Source organism: Pan troglodytes, chromosome 1 (assembly GCF_028858775.2).
Source record: "Pan troglodytes isolate AG18354 chromosome 1, NHGRI_mPanTro3-v2.0_pri, whole genome shotgun sequence".
Lineage (NCBI taxonomy): Eukaryota > Metazoa > Chordata > Mammalia > Primates > Hominidae > Pan > Pan troglodytes.
In genome coordinates this window covers 7,290,588-7,312,798 of record NC_072398.2, presented here as the reverse complement: position 1 = coordinate 7,312,798, position 22,211 = coordinate 7,290,588, and the positions used below count along the sequence as shown (strand labels likewise).

Here is a 22,211-nt window from a genome sequence, read left to right as displayed (position 1 = left end):
AAGGCTCAGGCATGGCGGGCTGCAGTCCCGAGTCCTGCCCCGCAGGAAGGCAGCTAAGGCCCCGCGAGAAATAGAGCGCAGCGCCGGTGGGCCGGCACTGCTGGGGGACCCAGTACATCCTCCGCAGCCGCTGGGCCGGGTGCTAAGCCCTCATTGCCTGGGGCCGACAGGGCCGGCCGGCTGCTCTGAGTGCGGGGCCGCCAAGCCCACGCCCACCCGGAACTCCAGCTGGCCCGCAAGCGCCGGGCACAGCCCCGGTTCCCACTGGCGCCTCTCCCTCCACACCTCCCTGTAAGCTGAGGGAGCCGGCTCCGGCCTTGGCCAGCCCAGAAAGGGGCTCCCACAGAGCAGCGGTGGGCTGAAGGGCTCAAGTGCCGCCAAAGTGGGAGCCCAGGCAGAGGAGGCGCCGAGAGCGAGCGAGGGCTATGAGGACTGCCAGCACGCTGTCACTTCTCAAAAGGATGAGAGTAGGACTATTGCTGGACCAAAAAAGGAAAAAAAATGAGAAAAATAAGCAAATTGTTACCAAAATTGATAGCAGCAGGATCTTGATACCTCTTTCCTCTTTTTTTCTTTTTTTCTTTTTTTTTTTTTAACTTCCCAAAGCCTGTCTTCAGGCCTTGGGAACCATTTTCCCATAGTTTAGAACATGGAAGTTCCAGTTCCAGCTGCCTAGATTTTGACACAGCGGCTATGATAGGGGCTGTTTTTCTTGGCAAGTTTATTTTAAAAGTATTTTCTCATAATGCATTGGTTTAAATATAGTGCTATAGCCTATAATATATATGTAAGATACATTATTAGAGGAGAGTTATGTATGTGTGTATATATACGTGTGTGTGTATACGTATACACACATATACCTACGTATATATTTTCCCCCCAAGACATTGCTGGATATGGTCTATAATTTTATCAATACTGTGTCAGTACACTGACTTTTGTAGCTTGACAGGACAACCTGTTATTTTTATGGGGAACATGTATTCAAAACTCCAAACAAATGTATATTTTCGGAACATAGCCATTCTTGAGATGGAAGTTTTCTATAATTTAAAATAACTGGGCCAGGCACAATGGCTGAACGCTTACAATGCCAACACTTTGGGAAGCTGAAGCGAGTGGATCACTTGAGTCCAGGAGTTTGAGACCAGCCTAGACAACATGGCAAAACCTTGTCTCTACAAAAAATACAAAAAAATTAGTTGGGCATGGTGGCGTGCACCTGTAGTCCCACCTACTCGGGAGGCTGAGGTGGGAAGATCACCTGAGCCCAGAGCCCAGGAGGTCGAAGCTGCAGTGTGCTCTGCCGGCTGGCACCACTGCACTCCAGCCTGGGTGACAAGAGCCAGACCCTGTCTCCAAAAAATAAAATGATTACTTTTGTAGCTTGTGGGATTCTTTTTTCCTCTGGCTGTGTAGCAGTATTTCTTTTCTCCAAATTTTATAAGTTGATTTTTAAAAAATGTCTTAATGGCTATATAATTAGTTCAACATATACTAAAACTTATAGTAGAAAAACTCTACTTCAAAGGAAATGATTTCTCAAAGTGATATTAGCATGTGCCTGCTGAGGCTAGTAATAAAGTGGGTTTGAAACAGGAAGTTGTTTAGTACTTTCCAGATGCCGTGCTAGAGATTCACTGTGATTCTCTCTTCTAGGCTGCCCGGTCTCAGGGGGTAGATTGCCTCGTGGCTCCCTATGAAGCTGATGCGCAGTTGGCCTATCTTAACAAAGCGGGAATTGTGCAAGCCATAATTACAGAGGACTCGGATCTCCTAGCTTTTGGCTGTAAAAAGGTACTCACCTCTGACTACTATATATTACTTTTCTATGTAGATAGTAGTGTAAATCAAGGAGCTGAAATTTTTCCTGTCCAGGAAATTATGATAATTTATAATATTTATAAAATTTATAATATTTATAAAATATTATAAGATAAATTATTGTATTTAATAGATATTTGCAACTGACATCTATTTTTATAATGTTAATAATTATTTAAAATGAAAAGAAGGGTTTTGCTGCTTGATGTTTGTGTAATCTGGATACTTTTTCAAAGTAAGCCCTTAAGGTTGGAGGGGTTTGTTATTGTTTTATGCAGATTCTTTAGTAGAATGTGGACGTACCAGTTTTATTTTTTAATAATGACAACATATGCTTTATATTTCTTGATTAGGTTAGGTATACTAACTTATGTACTAAAGGGTTGCCATGCAGTTATTTAGAATTATGTATAAAACTATTTCATGGAAAACTTTATTTAGGGGAGAATTAAGATACAAAACTACAGGATGTTCTCATTTTTGTTAATGCCTATATTTATGACTAGAAGGGTCTCTATCAAAAGGTTAATACTAGGTTACAGTGATAAATGAGGGAATAGGGATGACTTGTTTTCTTCCTGAATTTCTATATTTTCCAAATTTTCTACAATAAACATGAATTGCTTCAATAATAAGGAAAAAGATTACTTAAAAGGTACAAGTGGCAGAGAAAGAGAAAATGTTTTTCGTATGCATTACTGTTTGATTATCATGACAACCCTGTAACACAAGTAGGAAATAAAGAGATGCAAAAAGAGCTTGCTTTATACCAGAATTGTGACAGTTGAGTCCTAGCTGTATAGCCTTGTCTAGTCGTATCCTATGCTTCAGTATACTTTATTTGTAAACTTAGTAATCATCAGCCTGTCTATCTATGTCTCCTGTCTTTCAGTGTTACGGTGAAGAACAAGAAAGATTTCTTAAAATTATTGCAGTGGATTAGATAATGACAAAAGTGGCCCTTCTAGGTATTAACAATTTCCCTTCCTTTTGAAGGTGATTTTAAAGATGGACCAGTTTGGAAATGGACTTGAAATTGATCAAGCTCGGCTAGGAATGTGCAGACAGCTTGGGGATGTATTCACGGAAGAGAAGTTTCGTTACATGTGTATTCTTTCAGGTTGTGACTACCTGTCATCACTGCGTGGGATTGGATTAGCAAAGGCATGCAAAGTCCTAAGACTAGCCAATAATCCAGATATAGTAAAGGTAAGAGTGATTTGCTAAGTGTCATATTCAATTTCTGAAGCATTTCCTTAGTAAAATAATAAATCATAATATGGATTTAAATATTCTGTTATGCGAATAACCTATATTACATTATTAAAAGGAGCAAATGACTGAGGCACTAGAACTTTGCCTTAGCAACTAACATATATTGGGAAAATCATGTTTTCTGCAATTGGCAAAAAAGTAGTGATTTTTAAAATAAAGACTAGTATAAAGAGGCTCAAGGAGAAAATATTCTAGGGTAAAATTAAACTCGGAGTCTTTTGACTTCTGTGCTATAACTCTATAGTAGTGGTTCTCAAACTGTTTGGTCGCAGGATCCCTTTACACTCCTCAAGCTCCTTTATGGTAATATTTTTTGTTTATGTAGGCGATAGCTATTGATATTTACTGAATTAAAAATTAAAACAAAAATTTGAATGTTTATCAATTCACTTAAACTTTATAATAAACTCATTACATGTTAGCGTAAATAGCATGCTTTTATGAAAAATAATCATTTTTTAAAACAAAAATTATGAGAGAGAGGAATCATACATTTATGCAAATCTCTTTAATGTGGCCTAATAGAAGACAGCTGTGTTCGTATACAAGTTGAACATCCCTAATCCAAAAATCTGAAATGTTCAAAAATCCAAAACTTTTTGAGTCCTGGCAGGCAAGTGAAAAATTCCACACCTGATCTCATGTGAAGAGTACACAAAATAATTAAAAATACTGTATAAAATTACCTTCAGTCTATGTGTGTAAGGCTTATATGAAACATAAATTGAGTTTTTTTTCTTCTTCACCCTCTTGCTGTCAGTGTGTGGAAACGTAAATGGATTTTATGTTTAGACTTGGGCCCCATCCCCAAGTTATCTCATAACGTGTATATGCAAATATTCCAAAATCTGAAAAAATTCAAAATCTGAAACACTTCCGGTGCCAAGCATTTTGGATAATGTGTACCCAACCTGTATCTGCTGCCTTATTAAGCCTCATTTGATACCATGTGTCATATATCATCTGGAAAATTCTGAGACTCTGGACATTGCTACTTTGTAGTTTCTCTTAAAAAATAAACATCAAAGAAGCTCATTTTCCCCCTTGGATATTCTCTAAACCCTTACAGTTTGCAGAGCAGAAATTTCATTTTTCTATTTCCAGGAGTATAAGGCCTGAGTCCTCAGGACTAAGAGTGATGTCATGTAATGGAAAGATCTCTAGGTTGGAAGATAGTGTCCCAGGTGGGAATAGGACCACGTGCCTTAACTAGCCTGTGACTCCAGGATCCCTTTGGTTCTCTGGGCCTTCCCTTTTTCATCTATGAGTTTACTATGCAATGTTTAGGATCCTTTCCAGCTTTAAGCATCCATGACTCTCACAGAAATCAGAATGTCAACTTGGTTTAAAAATATGATCTAGAAATATTTGCATTTTTTTAATTCTCAGATTTTGGATGTTCTTTGTTTTTTCCTTTCTTGATAAAAAGGACTTTGAAGATGAATGGATAATGTATCTCAAAGTTACACCTAGAAGCACAAACTTGATGTACTATATAACTGTATTTTTTTTATCCTTCAAATTAGTAATAGAAAAACCAAAGAAAATACTAGTAATGAGACTTAGAATTTTAAGTGATGTAACATGGTTGTATTAGCTGGTAGAACTTTTTAATGTAGATGAAAGCAGTTAATGTTTCAATCCCTCTTTATGAATGTAAATCAATCAGCCTTGAGGTTAATATGTTCCCTGTTCTTTAGTTGCAGATAAAATATTTTTGCATGCATTGTTAGGTTATCAAGAAAATTGGACATTATCTCAAGATGAATATCACGGTACCAGAGGATTACATCAAAGGGTTTATTCGGGCCAACAATACCTTCCTCTATCAGCTAGTTTTTGATCCCATCAAAAGGAAACTTATTCCTCTGAACGCCTATGAAGATGATGTTGATCCTGAAACACTAAGCTACGCTGGGCAGTATCCTTTCTGAAACAGAATGGTAGAATTTGTGCATTTTTCTTCAATATTTTTATGGTGATTTTTTTGTGAGGCATTTAGTAAAAAGCTTGCACATTATTTTTTGCTCTCTTTTTTATAGTGAAATCTGTATATTGTTCATTTAAATTACCATGCTAGTGAAAATTGAGAACAACTTTTTGTTCATAAACCCGAGGCTCATCCACTATGCATCCCGATTACTTAGATTGACTGACAGAAGCATGCACAGGGTCCGTCACTTACGGTACACATTCCAAAGGTGGCTCTTGAGAGGACCTCCTCGTGGCAAGCAAGCTCGACTTATCAGGAAGAGCATTCTGGGCATTTGAGTGCACCAGGAGAGGATGCCCTTCCCATAGCCACTGGCCATGTACATGCAGGCTGATGCAGAGCCCTGAGTCACTTAGGTGGTGGCTAGGACTTTCCCCTCTGTTTCCCTTAAAGGGAGGGAGTCAGTGATGGCCTGGGCCCTTGTCAGAAGACACCAACTCCTGCAGAGACAGATAGAGACTAGCAAACTGTGTCTGTGCTTTCAGTAATGCTGATGTATAAAGTAAGGAGACTCCATTTAAGTCATAAACCTGTGGATTTTCGTGACAATAGAAAACATTTTTCCATCTTAGTATAATATCATTTGGTTGGTTGTTAATACATTTTTCCTTAATCTTACTAATCTAGATATGTTGATGATTCCATAGCTCTTCAAATAGCACTTGGAAATAAAGATATAAATACTTTTGAACAGATCGATGACTACAATCCAGACACTGCTATGGTAACGTTTTGATGACCACCCTATGAAAACACGTTTTAGTTATGTCCCGAGCTGTGATTAAAGGCAAATCTTCATACACTAAGCTTCTTTTAAGCGTTTCTATATCCAGGCTCTGTGCAGAATGTACATTAAAAACAACTTGATCCTAGAGAAATTACATCTATTAGAGCATAGGTATATTGGTTAATTTTTTAAAATTAAGAAGTGACTGTTATTTATTATCAAACCCTTATCCTTGAGCATTTCATTTGAATATACCAAGCATTTGATCCCTTTTTTTCTCATCTCACTCCATTCGGCTTCTGTGGCATTTGGCATCATTGAAGACCCAAGCCTAGGAATGCTACGGGAGTTAAAGCTGTTTTTTCACTCATGCACAATTTAACAAATATTTAATGCACGCCCCTGCTGTTTCTTTAAACAATTTGCTGTTTTCTTTTCTTTTTTCTTTTTTGAGACAGAGTTTCATTCTTGTTGCCCAGGCTGGAGTGCAATGGTGCGATCTCAGCTCACCACAACCTCCGCCTCCCAGGTTCGAGCAATTCTCCTGCCTCAGCCTCCTGGGTAGCTGGGATTACAGGCATGCACCACCACGCCCGGCTAATTTTGTATTTTTAGTAGAGACAGGATTTCTGCATGTTGGCCAGGCTGGTCTGGAACTCCCAACCTCGGGTGATCCGCCCACCTCGGCCTCCCAAAGCGCTGGGATTACAGGCATGAGCCACCGCTCCTAGCCGCAATTTGCTGTTTTCTTCTGCTTCTTCAGTATTGTATGTATTCCTTAAGATACTGTCTCCCATCATTCTCTTTCTCTTTGTATTTCTGTTTATCCTCTGTTCTCTTTTCTGTTTACATTTCTTCCTTAGGTAAGTCCTTAGGGCTTTAATCCCATTTACGTAAAGAACTCACATCTCCATCTTTACTCCAGTCTCTCGCCTGTGCACCAACCACAGAATTCTCACTGTCTCTTGCGTCTCTGATTTCCTGTAACCTCCAAGTCTATTTATAGGCAAAACTAAACTCTTCATGTTTTTAATCAACTTTTAATCACATTTCTCTTTTATTTCCTATTTAGCACTTATTGCTATATAACATGCTTCTATTCTTTTCTGATTCTTTCCAATAGAATGTGGTCTTCATAAAGGCAGAACTTGGTGATCCTCACTGCTGTATGATATTTACTATGTTTATATGTTGAGTGAATGAGTGTTAGCCACAGGTCTCTTTTGTTCTCACACTGGAAAACTTGGAAATAAACTTTGGCTTCCATTTCGTTGCTACATCCTCTTGCCTCTTTGAGTTGTCCTTCTGGTTAACATTTTCTTCTTTTCCCAAGCTTCCAGTTTAATTCTTGTTCACTAATTTATTCCTTTACTAAACATTTATCAAGCACTGAAACAATGTAATTAGGTTAGCTAGGGTTCTGGAATATGAAGAAAAATAAGAAATACAGGAAAAGTAAGATCCTTGCCTGTCAAATGCCCATTGCCTAAATAGGAAGGAGATGTGATTCTATAGAAAGAAATGCGGTAAGTGCTACACTAAAGAGGTATTCCAGGCTCTGTGGAAATAAAAAGCATGTCCCTCACTCCACCTAAGAGAATGCTTCCTAATAATAATGGCAAACATTTTCTGAGCATCTGCTATGTTCCAGGTGCTCTTTTTAAGCACCTTAGACATAGTAAGTCATTCACTCTTCAGAAAGCCTCTGAAGTCAGCACCATTCTCATTTTACAGATGAGGAAACAATTAGAGGATACTTAAGTAACTTTTCCAGCTGACCATTTTCGTAAATAGGGGAGCTGTGATTCCAAGCCAAGTTCTCTACTGTCTGCTGAAAGAGAAACTGATGTGTATCCTCAGTTTGCAAGGATTAGTAGAGTTTTTCAAGATGGGTGATTCCAGGCTAAAAAACAAAAACAAAAAAAGCATATGTAGAAAAAAGTGATATATTAAGGGAACTCTTAGATTGTTCATTATGGATGGGCTAAGAATATCTTAGTGTTTACCATGTAAAGGAACCAGATCTTGAGAAAAAAAGAAGTGAGCCTGGAAAAGATGACCACTAACAAACTGGTGATCCATTCAGCATGGAAAAGTAACCATTACTGTAAGCTGAAATAAGCCAAGCCTACCAAGAGAGCACAAATCCATAACGACCCTAAAAATGAGCTTTATTAGCTTCAGTGATGTAAACCTTACACTCAGGTTGCTATTCCCCTATTTTCTAACCTTGCTCCTTGTAATACGGTAGCCACTAGCCATGTGTGGCTATTTAAATTTGTTAAAATTAAATACAATTGCTATTTTACTTCCTTAGTTATAGTAGCCAGCTTTCAAGTGCTTAGTGGTTAGTGGCTAACATAGTGGACAGCACAGAGCTTTTCTATCAGTGCAGGAAATTCTGTTGAATTCTTTACTTCTACTATCATATTTTTATATCTAGGGACTCTTTAATTATACTTTTTTTTTTTGAAGATTTAGATGTCATCTCTTATCTTTCTCAGAATATGATAATTTTTTGAACGTTTTCTTCCGCTCTCTGTAACTGCTGTGTACCTTTTTCCTGTGTTGATATTTTCTCCCTCATGGTGGTAAGTTCTGGCCAGTCATATTTGAAGGGGCCCCGAAAAGCTCATGGGGAACATTGTGTGAATGAGTGGGGCTTATGATGTTGGACTTCATTCTTGGGTGATGTGGTTGGTAACACATTGGATTTGATTTGTGAATTCTCCAATGTTGGAATGTTCTCTGCACAGTTACATTTTTCCAAAAAGAGATGTCTGCTTAGGGTATCTAAACTTTGGCTGTCTGTATTTTGAAAGCAGGATAGGGAAAGTGAGTTGGGGCAGGCCAGGAAAGGGTAGCATGGTTCCTTGCCATTCAATATTTAGCCTTTTGTTTCATCTCTGTTTTCAGACAAATGAATCTATCTTCAGAAATGCCTGCTATGTCTGTTACTCTTTGTGCGTTTCAAAAGTTCAATTGTTCTGGTTCTGAAGGCAGGTAGATGTTTGTTGACTGTATAGTCAGGTTGGAGATGGGGACACAGGGCCAAATAATTCTCTCTTTAGTTAGTCATCCCCCCACCAGGGGCTTCTGTAATTCCAAGACTTTAATTCTTGAGCCTTTCTCCAGGTTTCTGTAGGTGGAATTGGCTTCTCTTTGATATTCTCTTCTGCAGACAAAGTCTTTTAATTTCTTCCATCTATATTCTATCTTCACTGTGGTTTAGAAGTCACAGATTATCTCCTAATTTTTTTGCAGGTTAATTTTGTGTTTCTTCTTGTTTTGAGGAATGATTCTGGAAAGAAGGAGGCTGAGAAGTGCTATCTGTACACAGCTGAACTATCGACAGTATTTATCATTTCTTTCTTTCTTTTTTAATTTTTTTATTTGAGACAGGGTCTCTTTCTCTGTCCTCCAGGCTGGAGTGCAGTGGCACCCTCAGAGCTCCTGGGCTCAAGCGATCTTCAGTAACTGGCATCAAGCCTCTTGAGTAGCTGGAACTACAGGCATATGCCACTATGCCTGGCTAATTTTGTGTGTGTGTCTGTGGGGTCTCACTATGTTGCCCAGGCTAGTCTTGAACTCCTAGCCTGAAGCAGTCATTCTGCCTTGGCCTCCAAAACTGCTGAGCCTCCAAAACTGCTTGGCCTCCAAAACATGTGGAGCCACCACACCTGGCCACAGCATTATATATATATATATATATTTTTTTTGACTTGAATATCTCTTTTTTTTTTTTGAACAGAATCTCTCTCTGTTGCCCAGGCTAGCAAGCAGTGGCATGATTTTAGCTCACTGCAACGTCGGCCTCTGGGTTTCAAGTGGTTCTCCTGCCTCAGGCTCCCAACTAGCTGGAATTACATGCGTGTGCCACCACGCCCAGCTGATTTTTGTATTTTAGTAGAGATGGGGTTTCACCATATTGGTCAGGCTGGTCTCAAACTCCTGACCTCAGGTGATCCACCTGCCTCAGCCTCCCAAAGTGCTGGGATTACAGATGTGAGCCACCACGCCTGGCCTATAATTTCATTAAGAATGATTCTTAAGCTTTTCCTTTGTCTCAGAAACTCAAAAATAGTTGACAGTGTTGAGTATGTCCCATTACCAATTGTAATGTTATGGAATGCTAAGACGGCCATCCTTCATCAGCTCAAATTCCTGTCAGAATTTTGTCCTTCTCATAGAGAAATTTCTGTAGGAACCATAATTGTACACCAAATGAATTATTTTTATTTATCTAAAATTTATTTAGTCTGGTTTTCTACTTGTCTATTTCTCTTTTTTATTTAGTAAAACCATCAGTGGGATCTAATGCCGTGAGCCATACTGATAAAGCTATCTTTTTATATTCATTCCCTCAATTAAATTACCTTCCTTATTAATTCTCAAAGGGTATTCTGAGTAATGTCACCTGTTTTATTTATTTTTATTTTTGTCCTTTCTTTAAGTGAAAGGGTTTGATTAGATTCTGAGTTCATGTGGGATTTTTGTCAGGTGGGATTGTAATGATTTTTTTTGTGTCTTTGCTAATTTTTTCCCTTTGGCTGTCCTTCTCTATTAGAATATCATTGACATCCTCTTAGCAGATCATTGTCTTCCAAAATTTGTAGTAATTGTGAATAACTTATATTAGCATTAAAAGTGATTGCTTTCCTTTTTTGTTTGTTTGTTTTTGAGACGGAGTCTCCCTCGGCTCACTGCAACCTCTGCCTCCTGGGTTCAAGTGATTCTCCTGCCTCAACCTCCCAAGTAGCTGGGATTACAGGCGCACGCCACCACACCTGGCTAATTTTTGTACTTTTAGTAGTAGTTGGCAAGGCTGGTCTCGAGCTCCTGACCTCAAGTGATCCGCCTGCCTCAGCCTCCCAAATTGCTGGGATTATAGGCGTGAGCCACCGTGCCTGGCTGCTTTCCATTTAAAAGACACCATCTTCCTGACCACATTTCTTCAGTTGTGGTCTTATTTCTTGCCCCATTTGTATTACGAAGATTTTTATTTATTTATTTATTTATTTAATCTTTTTTTTTCTACAGCTGCTAGCAACTCTTGGTTTTTTTTTTTTTTTTTTTTTTTTTAGAAATGAGCTAACAAAGTTGCTTGACTCTCATCAGAAGAAAAACAGGCCTAGGAATATAAGACACATTTAATGGAAAAGTATAGGACCAGCAAAGTAGGAAATGTTATTCAAGGACAGCTGTTTCATCAACAGCTATTGTTTTTAAGGGTAACTTAAGATGTTTATTTATAATTTATGTTGATACAGAAGGAAATAAATTGATTATTTTCTTTCTGCAAATAACCTTTTTCCTTTTCCTTTTCTAGCCTGCCCATTCAAGAAGTCGTAGTTGGGATGACAAAACATGTCAAAAGTCAGCTAATGTTAGCAGCATTTGGCATAGGAATTACTCTCCCAGACCAGAGTCGGGTATTGTTTCAGATGCCCCACAATTGAAGGAAAATCCAAGTACTGTGGGAGTGGAACGAGTGATTAGTACTAAAGGATTAAATCTTCCAAGGAAATCATCCATTGTGAAAAGACCAAGAAGTGGTACGTATTTCAGTTTTGCAAAATGCTGGTGAATATTGGTCATATTTAAGAAATCATTGCCCAACGCAAAGTCGCGAAGATTTTCTCCTGTTTTCTCCTAGAAGTTTTATAGTTGTATTAGTCCACCCTGCTGATAAACACATACCTGAGACTGGGCAATTTACAAAAGAAAGAGGTTTAATGGACGCACAGTTCCGTGTGGCTGGGGAGGCCTCACAATTATGGTGGAAGGTGAAAGGCACTTCTCACATGGTAGCAAACAAGAGAAGAATGAGAGCCAAGTGAAAGGGTTTTCCCTTATTTAACCATCAGATCTCATGAGACTTATTCACTACCATGAGAACAGTATGGGGGAAACGGCCACCATGATTCAGTTATCTCCCACCAGGTCCCTCCCACAACACATAGGAATTATGGGAGATACAATTCAAGATGAGATTTGGGTGGGGACACAGCCAAACATTATCATTAGTTTTAGCTCTTACATTTTACAGTTTTAGCCTGTGAGCCATTTTGAGTTAGTTCTTTTAATACAATGTGATGTAAGGATTATGGCTTTTTTTTTTTTTAACCTTGTATATATGGCTGTCCAATTGTTCCAGCACCCTTTGTTAAAAAGTTTTCTTTTCCCCATTTAATTGCCTTGGCACAGCTGTTTAAAATCAGCTGAGCACATATATGTGGATCTTTTTCTGAACTCTTGTTATTCTATACCATTGCTCTCCTTACCTATCTTTACATCAGACACACTCTTGATTAATGTGGCTTTACAGAAAATCTTGAAGCGGGGCAGTGTAAGTCTCAAGTTAGTTTTCTTTTGAAAAGTTGTTTTGGCTATTCTGTGTTTTTCACATTTCCATGTACATTTTAGAATTTAGCTTTTTAATTTCTAAAAAAAAAAAGGTCAGCCATGGTGGTTTGCACCTATAACTGCGACGTTTTGGGAGGCCAAGGCAGGTGGATTGCTTGAGCCTAGGAGTTCAAGACCAGGCTTGGCAACACACTGAGACCCTGTCTCCACAAAAAAAATTTTTAAGGCCGGGTGCGGTGGCTCACACCTATAATCCCAGCATTTTGGGAGGCCGAGGCAGGCAGATCACTTGAGGTCAGGTGCTCCAGACCAGCCTGGCCAACATGGCAAAATCCCATCTCTACTAAAAATACAAAAAATTAGCCGGGCATGGTGGCACACATTTGTAATCCCAGCTACTTGTGAGGCTGAGACAGGGGAATCACTTGAACCTGGAAGGCAGAGGTTGCAGTGAGCGGAGATCACGCAGTGCACTCCAGCCTGGGTGCCAGAGAAAGACTCCATCTCAAAAAAAAAATTAAGAAAGCTGTCAGCTGGTTATTTTCCAAAGCTGCAGCTTCCCTGCTCAAAGGGTCTTACTAGTTCAGAATACATTATCGTAAAACAAAAAATAAATACAAAAGAAATTTTTTAAACTTTAGTCAAATGTGGTGACGTGTGTCTGTAGTCCCATCTATTCAGGAGGCTGAGGTGGGAGGATCACTAGAGCCTCAGAGTTGGAGGCTGCAGTGAGCCATGGCCACATCACTGCGCCCCAGCCTGAGTGACAGAACAAGACCCTGTCTCAAATAAAAAATAAAAAGTCTATTGAGAGTTAGTTAAATCCATACATCAATTTGGAGAAAGTGGACATTTTAACAATACTGAGTTTTCTGATTCATTCATTTAAGTCTTTAATGCTTTGTAGTTTTCATTGTACAGATCTTAACATATCTGTTGTCAAATTATCTTTATATTTCGATTTTTGATGCTGCTGTAAATAGTATTTTCAGTTTTGTTTTCTAGTTGTTCATTGATGGTATATAGAAATACCATTGATTTTTGTACATTAATCATATATTTGCAACCTTGCTCACGTTACGTATTAGTTCTAGTATCTCTTTTGTGGAATATGTAGGATTTTCTATATAAATGACTGTGTCACCTATGAATAAAGACAATCTTGCTTCTCCTTTTCCAGTTTAAATACCTTTTATTTCTTTCTCTTAGTATAAGAATCTAAGCTTGTTTTCTTTTGAACTGCCTGACTTCAAGATTTCCTATGAGCCACAGTGTGATGTAACAGTGTATCTGATGTAAAGATAGGTAAGGAGAGCAATGGTGCAGAATAATAGAGTTCAGAAAAAGATCCACATATATGTGGTCAGCTGATTTTGAACAGATGTGCCAAGACAATTAAATGGGGAAGGAAACTAGAATCTCTAGTACAATATTGAACAGAAGTGCTGAGAGGAATATACTAGGTATTGGGGAAACGTGGGAATTTTTTCACCATAGAGGATGTTTAAAATGGAAAGAATGATTATAATTGCTTCCTTCTCTCTTAACTTCCTTCCCTCAGACATCTACATCGGTGAATGAAATAGCAACAATAAAAATAAAACAAAGACTTGCAAATTTTAGTTCATGCTTTTATTTTTCAAATTTAAGTATAGATTATACATGTTCGGCCGAAATATCCTGATTCCTTATGAACCTAAATGATTTTCATGATAATTATCTCTGAACCTTTGTTTCTTCATATGAAATAAAAGGTTTTTGTGTATGTTATATAAGATAATATATACTTGTTATATAAGAAGTACAGTGTACATTCATCTTCCTTCCTTCCTTCCTTCCCTCCTTCCCTCCCTCCCTCCCTCCTTCCTTCCTTCCTTCCTTCCCTCCCTCCCTCCCTCCCTCCCTCCCTCCTTCCTTCCTTCCTTCCTTCCTTCCTTCCTTCCTTCCTTCCTTCCCTCCTTCCCTCCCTCCCTCCCTCCCTCCCTCCCTCCCTCCTTCCTTCCTTCCTTCCCTCCCTCCCTCCCTCCCTCCCTCCCTCCCTCCTTCCTTCCTTCCTTCCTTCCTTCCTTCCTTCCTTCCCTCCCTCCCTCCCTCCCTCCTTCCTTCCTTCCTTCCCTCCCTCCCTCCCTCCTTCCTTCCTTCCTTTTTTGAGACTGTGTCACTGTGTCACCCAGGCTGGAGGGCAGTGGCGTGTTCTTGGCTCACTGCAGCCTCCATCTCCTGGGTTTGAGGAATTCTCTGCCTCAGCCTCCCGAGTAGCTGGGATACAGGCGTCCACTACCACACCTGGCTAATTTTTGTATTTTTAGTAGAGACGGGGTTTCACCATGTTGGCCAGGCTGGTCTTGAACTCCTGACCTCGTGATCCACCCGTCTGGGCCTCCCAAAGTGCTGGGAATACAGGTGTGAGCCACTGCGCCCGGCCTGTACATGTTCTTTCATTTTCTTCTGCTACAATCAAGACACACTGTCCATTTTATGTAGCTAGCTCACTGTCAGCAAGTTTGCGAGTTCTTTATGTCAGACTAAGTCTACTTTTCTGTAACTACAACTTATCAATAGGTTTTGTCCCCTTTCTACACACACAAACACAAAAACAAAACAAAAGAACTAGAGTAAGTTTAATTCCTATTTCATGTACCAGCCCTTCAGATGATTTAAAGATAGCCATTGTGACACTCCTAAATTTCTCTTCCAGGCTATTATGTTCCTTGGCCATTCAGGTTGTGCTCTGGATGTAATATAGGTTTTTAAGAATTGTCTAGTTGTTACAGTGAGTATGATTATTGAAATGTGGTCTGCTTACCACAGAAGAAATATTTAGAATTGTGGCACTATTTCAGTCCTGTGCTTTTATTATTGCAAACTAAGATTGCATTCACATTCTTGCAATCTGGCATTTTGCTGGAATTTGCTGAGTTGATAATTGATATTTGCCAGTTGCTGTTAAGCCAGGTATAGTTACATTTTAAACTTAAATGTGGGTTAACTCATTCCTCTTACAATAATCTTAATTCATTTTAGTTCATTGTTCTGCCTGTTAATTTTTTTGTTCAAATCTTTGTATTTTCTAATAAATGCATATTATGTATGTCATCTGGAAATTGATGAGTCTTAAAGTTTTGGTTACAGTACGTTTGCTTATATAATGTATAACTGAATCAGAGCAAGTACAGAAATCTGGAGTATATGAGACAGACTTCCTTTTGACTAACAGTTGCCAGTAGTAGTCTTTTAGGCCCGTGCAATTGCTGCAAATCCCCATAACTAATATACAGTAGATATGGCTTTGCATTGTTGGCTGGGATGATATGAGAGACACTCAAATGTCTTGCCAAATTCAAGATATGCTTAATTTATGGAGTCCCCAAATAGCTATGCTAATAACCTTATTGAGAAAAAAAAATGAGGTTAATCTGGTGTGGCTTCTGAAAGCCTTGTTGGGGACCCTGGAACACTTGTTTTTCTTCTTCTGCAAGGACTCACAATTCCCTGCATAATAAACAGATTTAACTTTTGCTGGGGATCAACATCTAATTTGCTGATACAGCTTTTTAAAAATCTGTGCCTTTTAAAAATTTGAGACATCTCGTTTCTGGTATTTTGGTAGCCCCAACCTATCTTACCAACTTCACAAAGATTACAGTAGCATGCGCTTACACCTCTGTGGAGAAGGAGCTGTTCAGACTCAGAATTAGTCAAAGTAATTCAAAGAACCTTAGTGCTGTCTCTATGTACTTACCTGTCTCAGATTTTAAACTTTTGTTATTATTTAGTCTTATGATTTATTTTAATACCACAGAATACATTTGACACACAGCAATCTTCTTGGGCCTCATAGTGAAGTAATAAGGATCAGAGCTACAGCACAAATTACTTATGACTATATGACATTCACAATATACATCAAAACCCAGAACACATAAACCATGTGTATCAATAGCTGCTGGTTTTATTGGAACATTTTAACGATTGATCATTAACCATATATTTACATATAAATTTTCCTGGAGATTTTTTTATATTCAAAATTAGACCCTTAGTATAATGAATGCATCGCCACACAGGATTGATTGTGCTCTGAAATTTTGATTTGGGTAATTTTAACATGAAATTGTATAAACAATTGATATTAAATCTTAAACTAATGTGTGAAATTATAAAATAGACCTAAGGGAGTTTTTTTGAATCATCCTTATCCTTATGTTTTCTTTTCTGAGGCATATATATATATATTTTTTAAAGTCCTTATTTTTAGGACAATGGGATATAGACTGAAGTTAAGGCCAAATCTCTAAGTACAGGTGAAACAAAGATTTACAGATAATTTTGTTTTTATTTAGAAGAGCTGTCAGAAGATGACCTGTTGAGTCAGTATTCTCTTTCATTTATGAAGAAGACCAAGAAAAATAGCTCTGAAGGCAATAAATCATTGAGCTCTTCTGAAGTGTTTGTGCCTGACCTGGTAAATGGACCTACTAACAAAAAGAGTGTAAGCACTCCACCTAGGACGAGAAATAAATTTGCAACATTTTTACAAAGGAAAAATGAAGAAAGTGGTGCAGTTGTGGTTCCAGGGACCAGAAGCAGGTATAGTTATGTCTCCAGAATGTTGATTGTCTGTTGTATTATGTACTCTGTTGGTATTTATTTTGTCTTTTTTTAGAATTAATTTATTTATTATACTTTAAGTTCTGGGGTACATGCACAGAACGTGCAGTTTTGTTACATAGGTATACATGTGCCATGGTGGTTTGCTGCACCCATCAACCCGTCACTTCCATTAGGTATTTCTCCTAATGTTATCCCTCCCCTAGCCCCCTACCCCGCCACAGGCTGGGGTGTGTGATGTTCCCCTCCTTGTGTCCATGTGCTCTCATTGTTCAACTCCCATTTATGAGCGAGAACATGTGGTGTTTGGTTTTCTGTTCGTGTATTAGTTTGCTGAGAATGATGGTTTCCAGCCTCATCCATGTCCCTGCAAAGGACATGAACTCATCGTTTTTTATGACTGCATAGTATTACATGGTGTATATGTGCCACATTTTCTATATCCAGCCTATCATTGATGGGCATTTGGGTTGGTTCCAAGTCTTTGCTATTGTGAATAGTGCTGCAATAAACATACGTATGCATGTGTCTTTATAGTAGAATGATTTATAATCCTTTGGGTATATACCCAGTAATGGGATTGCTGGGTCAAATGGTATTTCTGGTTCTAGATCCTTGAGGAGTCGCCACACTGTCTTCCACAATGGTTGAATTAATTCACACTCCCACCAACAGTGTAAAAGCATTCCTATTTCTCCACATCCTCTCCAGCATCTGTTGTTTCCTGACTTTTTAATGATTGCCATTCTAACTGACATGAGATGGTAACTCATTGTGGGTTTTTTTTTTATACTTTAAGTTCTAGGGTACATGTGTACAACGTGCAGGTTTGTCTCATATGTATACATGTGCCATGTTGGTGTGCTGCACCCATTAACTCGTCATTTAACATTAGGTATATCTCCTAATGCTATCCCTCCTCCCTCCCCCCAGTTGTGGTTTTGATTTGCATTTCTCTAATGGCCAGTGATGATGAGCCTTGAATAAACATTGAGTCTAGAGGGAAGCAGGTGTAGAACCTGCCTTAATCTGATTACTGTTTTATCATGTATTGTCTTAGTTCTGACATAAACCCCTTTAACTTCTAGTACTTTGGTAATCTCTCCGTACAGAATCAGAATAAAAGAGGATTGTAGCCCCTATTATTAATTTTGCTTTACAGAAATTCTGTTTTTTTGGGGAGTTCCCTTCCCCCTCTTTTTTTTCTACTTTTTTGTTTTCTTTGAGGGCTTCATACAATTTTGCAAAGTATTTTCAGAAATATATTCTAATGTAGATGACTGTGGAGCTGTAATATTAATTGAGAACCTGATGCCATGCTAGGTGCTATAGTTCAAAAATGAGAAAGACAGTTTTTGTTTTTCAGAAGCTTGTAGTCCAGTTGGAAAAATAAATACGTAAAAATCTTTCCATACAGTATGGTGAGTACAGAGATAAAGGCATGAATACGGTGTTTTGAGGGCGTTCAAGGGACATCTAATGCTGGGGCATTGGTTGAGGGTAAGAGGGAAGGGATGAGTGTTGGGTGTCCCTGCCTAGGTTTAAATGACAGGTGAAGCAGGCAAAGACCGGCACCAAGTACCTTCCCAGTACAGTCAGACAGCTTGAGGAAAGGTGTAAAGATGGGGGGCAGCATGGGGCTCAGGACAACTCCTTGCTGTCTGTCAGTGCTGTGATGACCTCTGTCAGAATTCAAGCTGGGGAAAGGTGGGTGGTGAGGGGGGCAGAAATAGGCAGGAGACCATTCACTGAAGGCTTGTATGCCAACGTGGGAACTTTTAGTCTTCTTTAGAGGCTATAGAAACATTGAGAGGGTCGCCGGGCACGGTGGCTCACGCCTATAATCCCAGCACTTTGGGAGGCCAAGTGGGTGGATCACCTGAGGTCAGGAGTTAGAGACTAGCCTGGATGAAATGGGGAAACCCTGTCCTTACTAAAAGTACGAAACCTAGCTGGACGTGGTGGTGTGCACCTGTAGTCCCAGCTACTTGGGAGGCTGAGACACGAGAATCGCTTGAACCCGGGAGGAGGTTGCAGTGAGCCATCATGCCACTGCAGTCCAGCCAGGGTGAGACAGAGCAAGACTCCGCCTCCAGGAAAAAAAGAAAAGAAAAGAAACTTTGAGAGGGTTTTAATCGGGGGAGGTGGTGTATGATTTGATCTCTGTTTTAGATCAACCATTCTGAGCGCCCCGTGAAGAGTGGGTTCAAGAGGGCCACAGATGGGGCACAAGGACCAGTTGGGCTGTTGCCATAGTCCCTGGGAGCAATCATGAGATTGTGAAGAGTCAGTTTAATTTGTGGATTAGGAATTTAGAACCTGGAGTCAGGCTTCCTGGAATCTTGTTGTGTTCATTGTGAGATGTGTGACTTGACAAGTTAACTTCTGGATACTTCAGTTTTCTCCTTTTAAAAATTGGGACTAACAATTATAACAGCCTTAGGGCCGATGAAAGGATTAAATGAGTTACTATCAGTAATGCACCTAAAGCAGTGCCTTATAGATAGATGATAAACATACAGTAAGTAACTCCTATTATGTTGACTTTAGATGGTGGTGCCACAGCATGAAAAAGGAAATGTAAGTGTCAGAAGTGATCTAGGCATGATAGAGTAACACTAAGAGAGAAAAGTTACCAGCTCCTGTATTCCACTAGAAGACTTCGAATGAATAGTCTTTGTTTTTCAAGTTTTTTATTTTTTTATTTTTATTTTTACTTGAGACAGAATTCCAGTCTTGTTGCCCAGGCTGGAGTACAGTGGCGCCATCTGGGCTCACTGCCACCTCCGCCTCCCGGGTTCAAGTGATTCTCCTGCCTCAGCCTCCCGAGTAGCTGGGACTACAGGCACCTGCCACCATGCCCAGCTAATTTTTATGTTTTTAGAAGAAATGGGGTTTCACCATTTTGGCCAGGCTGGTGTCGAACTGCTGGTCTCGAACTCCTGACCTCAAGTGGTCCATACAGCTTGTCCTCCCAAAGTGCTGGGATTACAGGCGTGAGTCACCACACCCTGCCCTGTTTTTCAAGTTTAATAAATCAGGCAGCAGTCAGCTTTGTCTAACCATGATGATGGGAGAAGAGCATGAAAGAATGAACCACTGGTAGTTTCTTAGTCTCACCTCAGGTGATGTTTCAAACCCTTCTCCCATGGAGTCTTCTCAAGGAAACAGTTGCAATACAATATGATTAAATGATAGTTTTGATTCGTCTTTTGCTAGTCACCCTTGTTAAAGGTGCTTGTTAACAGTGGAATGATGAAAAATTGGCCACAAAACTGGAACACAGTGTTCTAGATAATATACACTGATTGGGCCGGCCGTGGTGGTTCATGCCTTTAATCCCAGCACTTTGGGAGGCCAAGGCGGGCGGATCATGAGGTCAGGAGATCGAGACCATCCTGGCTAACATGGTGAAACCCCATCTCTACTAAAAGTGCAAAAAATTAGCTGGGCATGGTGGCAGGCGCTAGTAGTCCCAGCTGTTTGGGAGGCTGAGGCAGGAGAATCGCTTGAACCCAGGAGGCGGAGGTTGCAGTGAGCCAAGATCACACCACTGCACTCCAGCCTGGGTGACAAAGCGAGACTTCGTCTCAAAAAAAGAAAAAAATACACTGATTAAAAAGTTCTAGAAAGTTGACTTCTCTCACTTGGAGCAGTTTTTCTAGCTTGGTTTTGTTTTTCCGCTGGGGTGAGAGTAGAGTGCCCCTGTGCTGCTGCTTCATGTTGAGCTCTTCTTTGGAGACAGCAAATGAGAATGTTTGTGTGTCTCTACAGGGCTCGCCTATTTAGTCATTGTAGAAGCTTAAGGAAGTCTTCAAGTTTGAGACTATACATCGCAGCTTTATGTAGTTTAGATGTTTCACTAGTAACTTGTTCAGAGGGTGCATTAAGAGATACCTAGAGAAATAATTTGTTTTCTCTGTCAGCTTTCTGTGAGAAATAATTATCAGGAGTAAGTCAGTCTTTGATGTGTCATTTTATGGCTTACATTATACAGCAACATCTGATAATGACTAGACAGGGTATTGGCTCACACCTATAATCTCAGCACTCTGGGAGGCCGAGGAGGGTGGATCACCTGAGGTCAGGAGTTTGAGACCAGCCTGGCCAACATAGTGAAACCCCATCTCTACTAAGTATACAAAAATTAGCTGGGCGTAGTGGCAGATGCCTGTAATCCCAGCTTCTCGGGGGGCGGAGGGAGGAGAATAGCTTGAACCCAGGAGGAGGAGGTTGCAGAGTTGAGATCGCACCCCTGCACTCCAGCCTGGGTGACAGAGCGAGACTCCATCTCAAAAAAAATTTCTTTTTAAATTAACTGGATATTATTAAATTAGTTTTCAAAGTTAATTTTCAAGGTAATTTTACATGTTTTTCTGTTTCTCACAACAATATTATGAGATATATAGGATTGATGCTGTCTTCTCTATTTGAGGTTAAGAGATTGAGGCTCTGAGAGGTTAAGCATTCTCAAAGTTGTACAGTTAGTACTGGTGATAGGAAGATTTCTAGTCACAGTTGATATAATGGATTGGAAGCAGCATACAATCCAATAGGCCTGGATTTGAATTCTCACTCTGTCATCTTTTTAGTTGAGTCATCTTTCACACACTGTTCACCTCCCTGAGCCTATTTCTTTATAAAAAATGGATGATTATATACATAAGGCTGTTGTGAAGGTAAATAGAAACTCTGCGTGTCAAGCACCTGCCATAATGCCTAGTCATTAATATATGTGCAAGCATTCATTACCACTCCTCTCTTTTTAATTGAATGCAACTAAAAGGAGATTCTAAACATGTAAAACGTTGTCACCAATTTGCCTGCATTTTGGAAGCCTGTTTTAAGTCTTAATTATTTTTATTATGTAGGTAGTTATCACAGAAACGTGCCAGTTTTATCTTTCGAGATCTGGAAATACAAGTCACTTAAGTAACAGTATGGGCCAGTTGGGAGGAAGTAGCCATGAACTGGGAAGGGTTCTGAGTTTTACTTCTGTTTGTTGCTAGCCAAGTAATTTTATAACCCTGGGCATTGTCACTATCTCTTCTCTTGCCTGTGAAATGATATGTAGGAGAATACTTGGGCATCATAGGAATTGCTGTTGATTTAAAAATGAATTTGCTGTCCTATCTAGGAGCTCATGTTTTCTGCTTACTGAAAAGCCTAGTAAGAGCTTTTCTTCCGTGTACTGCTTCCTGCCCCCTCCCCATACAACTAATCTAGGGATTTGGTGAAAGGATAGAAAGGATTTTTACTCTCTAGCATTTAGTAAATATTCTGTTCATTATCTTGGATTTGAACTAATGCCTATTAAGGAGGTAAATTCTCTTTAAGTTTTTTATTTATCTGATCATGTATAATAGGATATTTGTTAAACCTAAAAACTTTGCCTCCTCAATAATGATACTG

The 22,211-nt window shown here is 39.4% G+C and overlaps 1 protein-coding gene across 8 annotated transcripts in view; it reads left to right on the top strand.

The window, feature by feature from the left end:
* Positions 1-22,211, top strand: part of EXO1 (exonuclease 1) — a 42,754-nt gene that overhangs the window by 7,359 nt on the left and 13,184 nt on the right. For 4 of the 8 annotated variants that reach the window (XM_001160941.6, XM_054660915.2, XM_016941753.3 and 1 more), the window contains 6 exons: positions 1,663-1,800; positions 2,824-3,036; positions 4,836-5,023; positions 5,723-5,819; positions 11,152-11,377; positions 16,532-16,778. In XM_001160941.6, coding sequence (XP_001160941.1) covers positions 1,663-1,800; positions 2,824-3,036; positions 4,836-5,023; positions 5,723-5,819; positions 11,152-11,377; positions 16,532-16,778 — 1,109 coding nt within the window. The remainder of the gene's footprint in view (positions 1-1,662; positions 1,801-2,823; positions 3,037-4,835; positions 5,024-5,722; positions 5,820-11,151; positions 11,378-16,531; positions 16,779-22,211) is intronic. The other 4 variants (XM_054660923.2, XM_009441748.4, XM_063790137.1 and 1 more) reach the window with 1 other exon arrangement.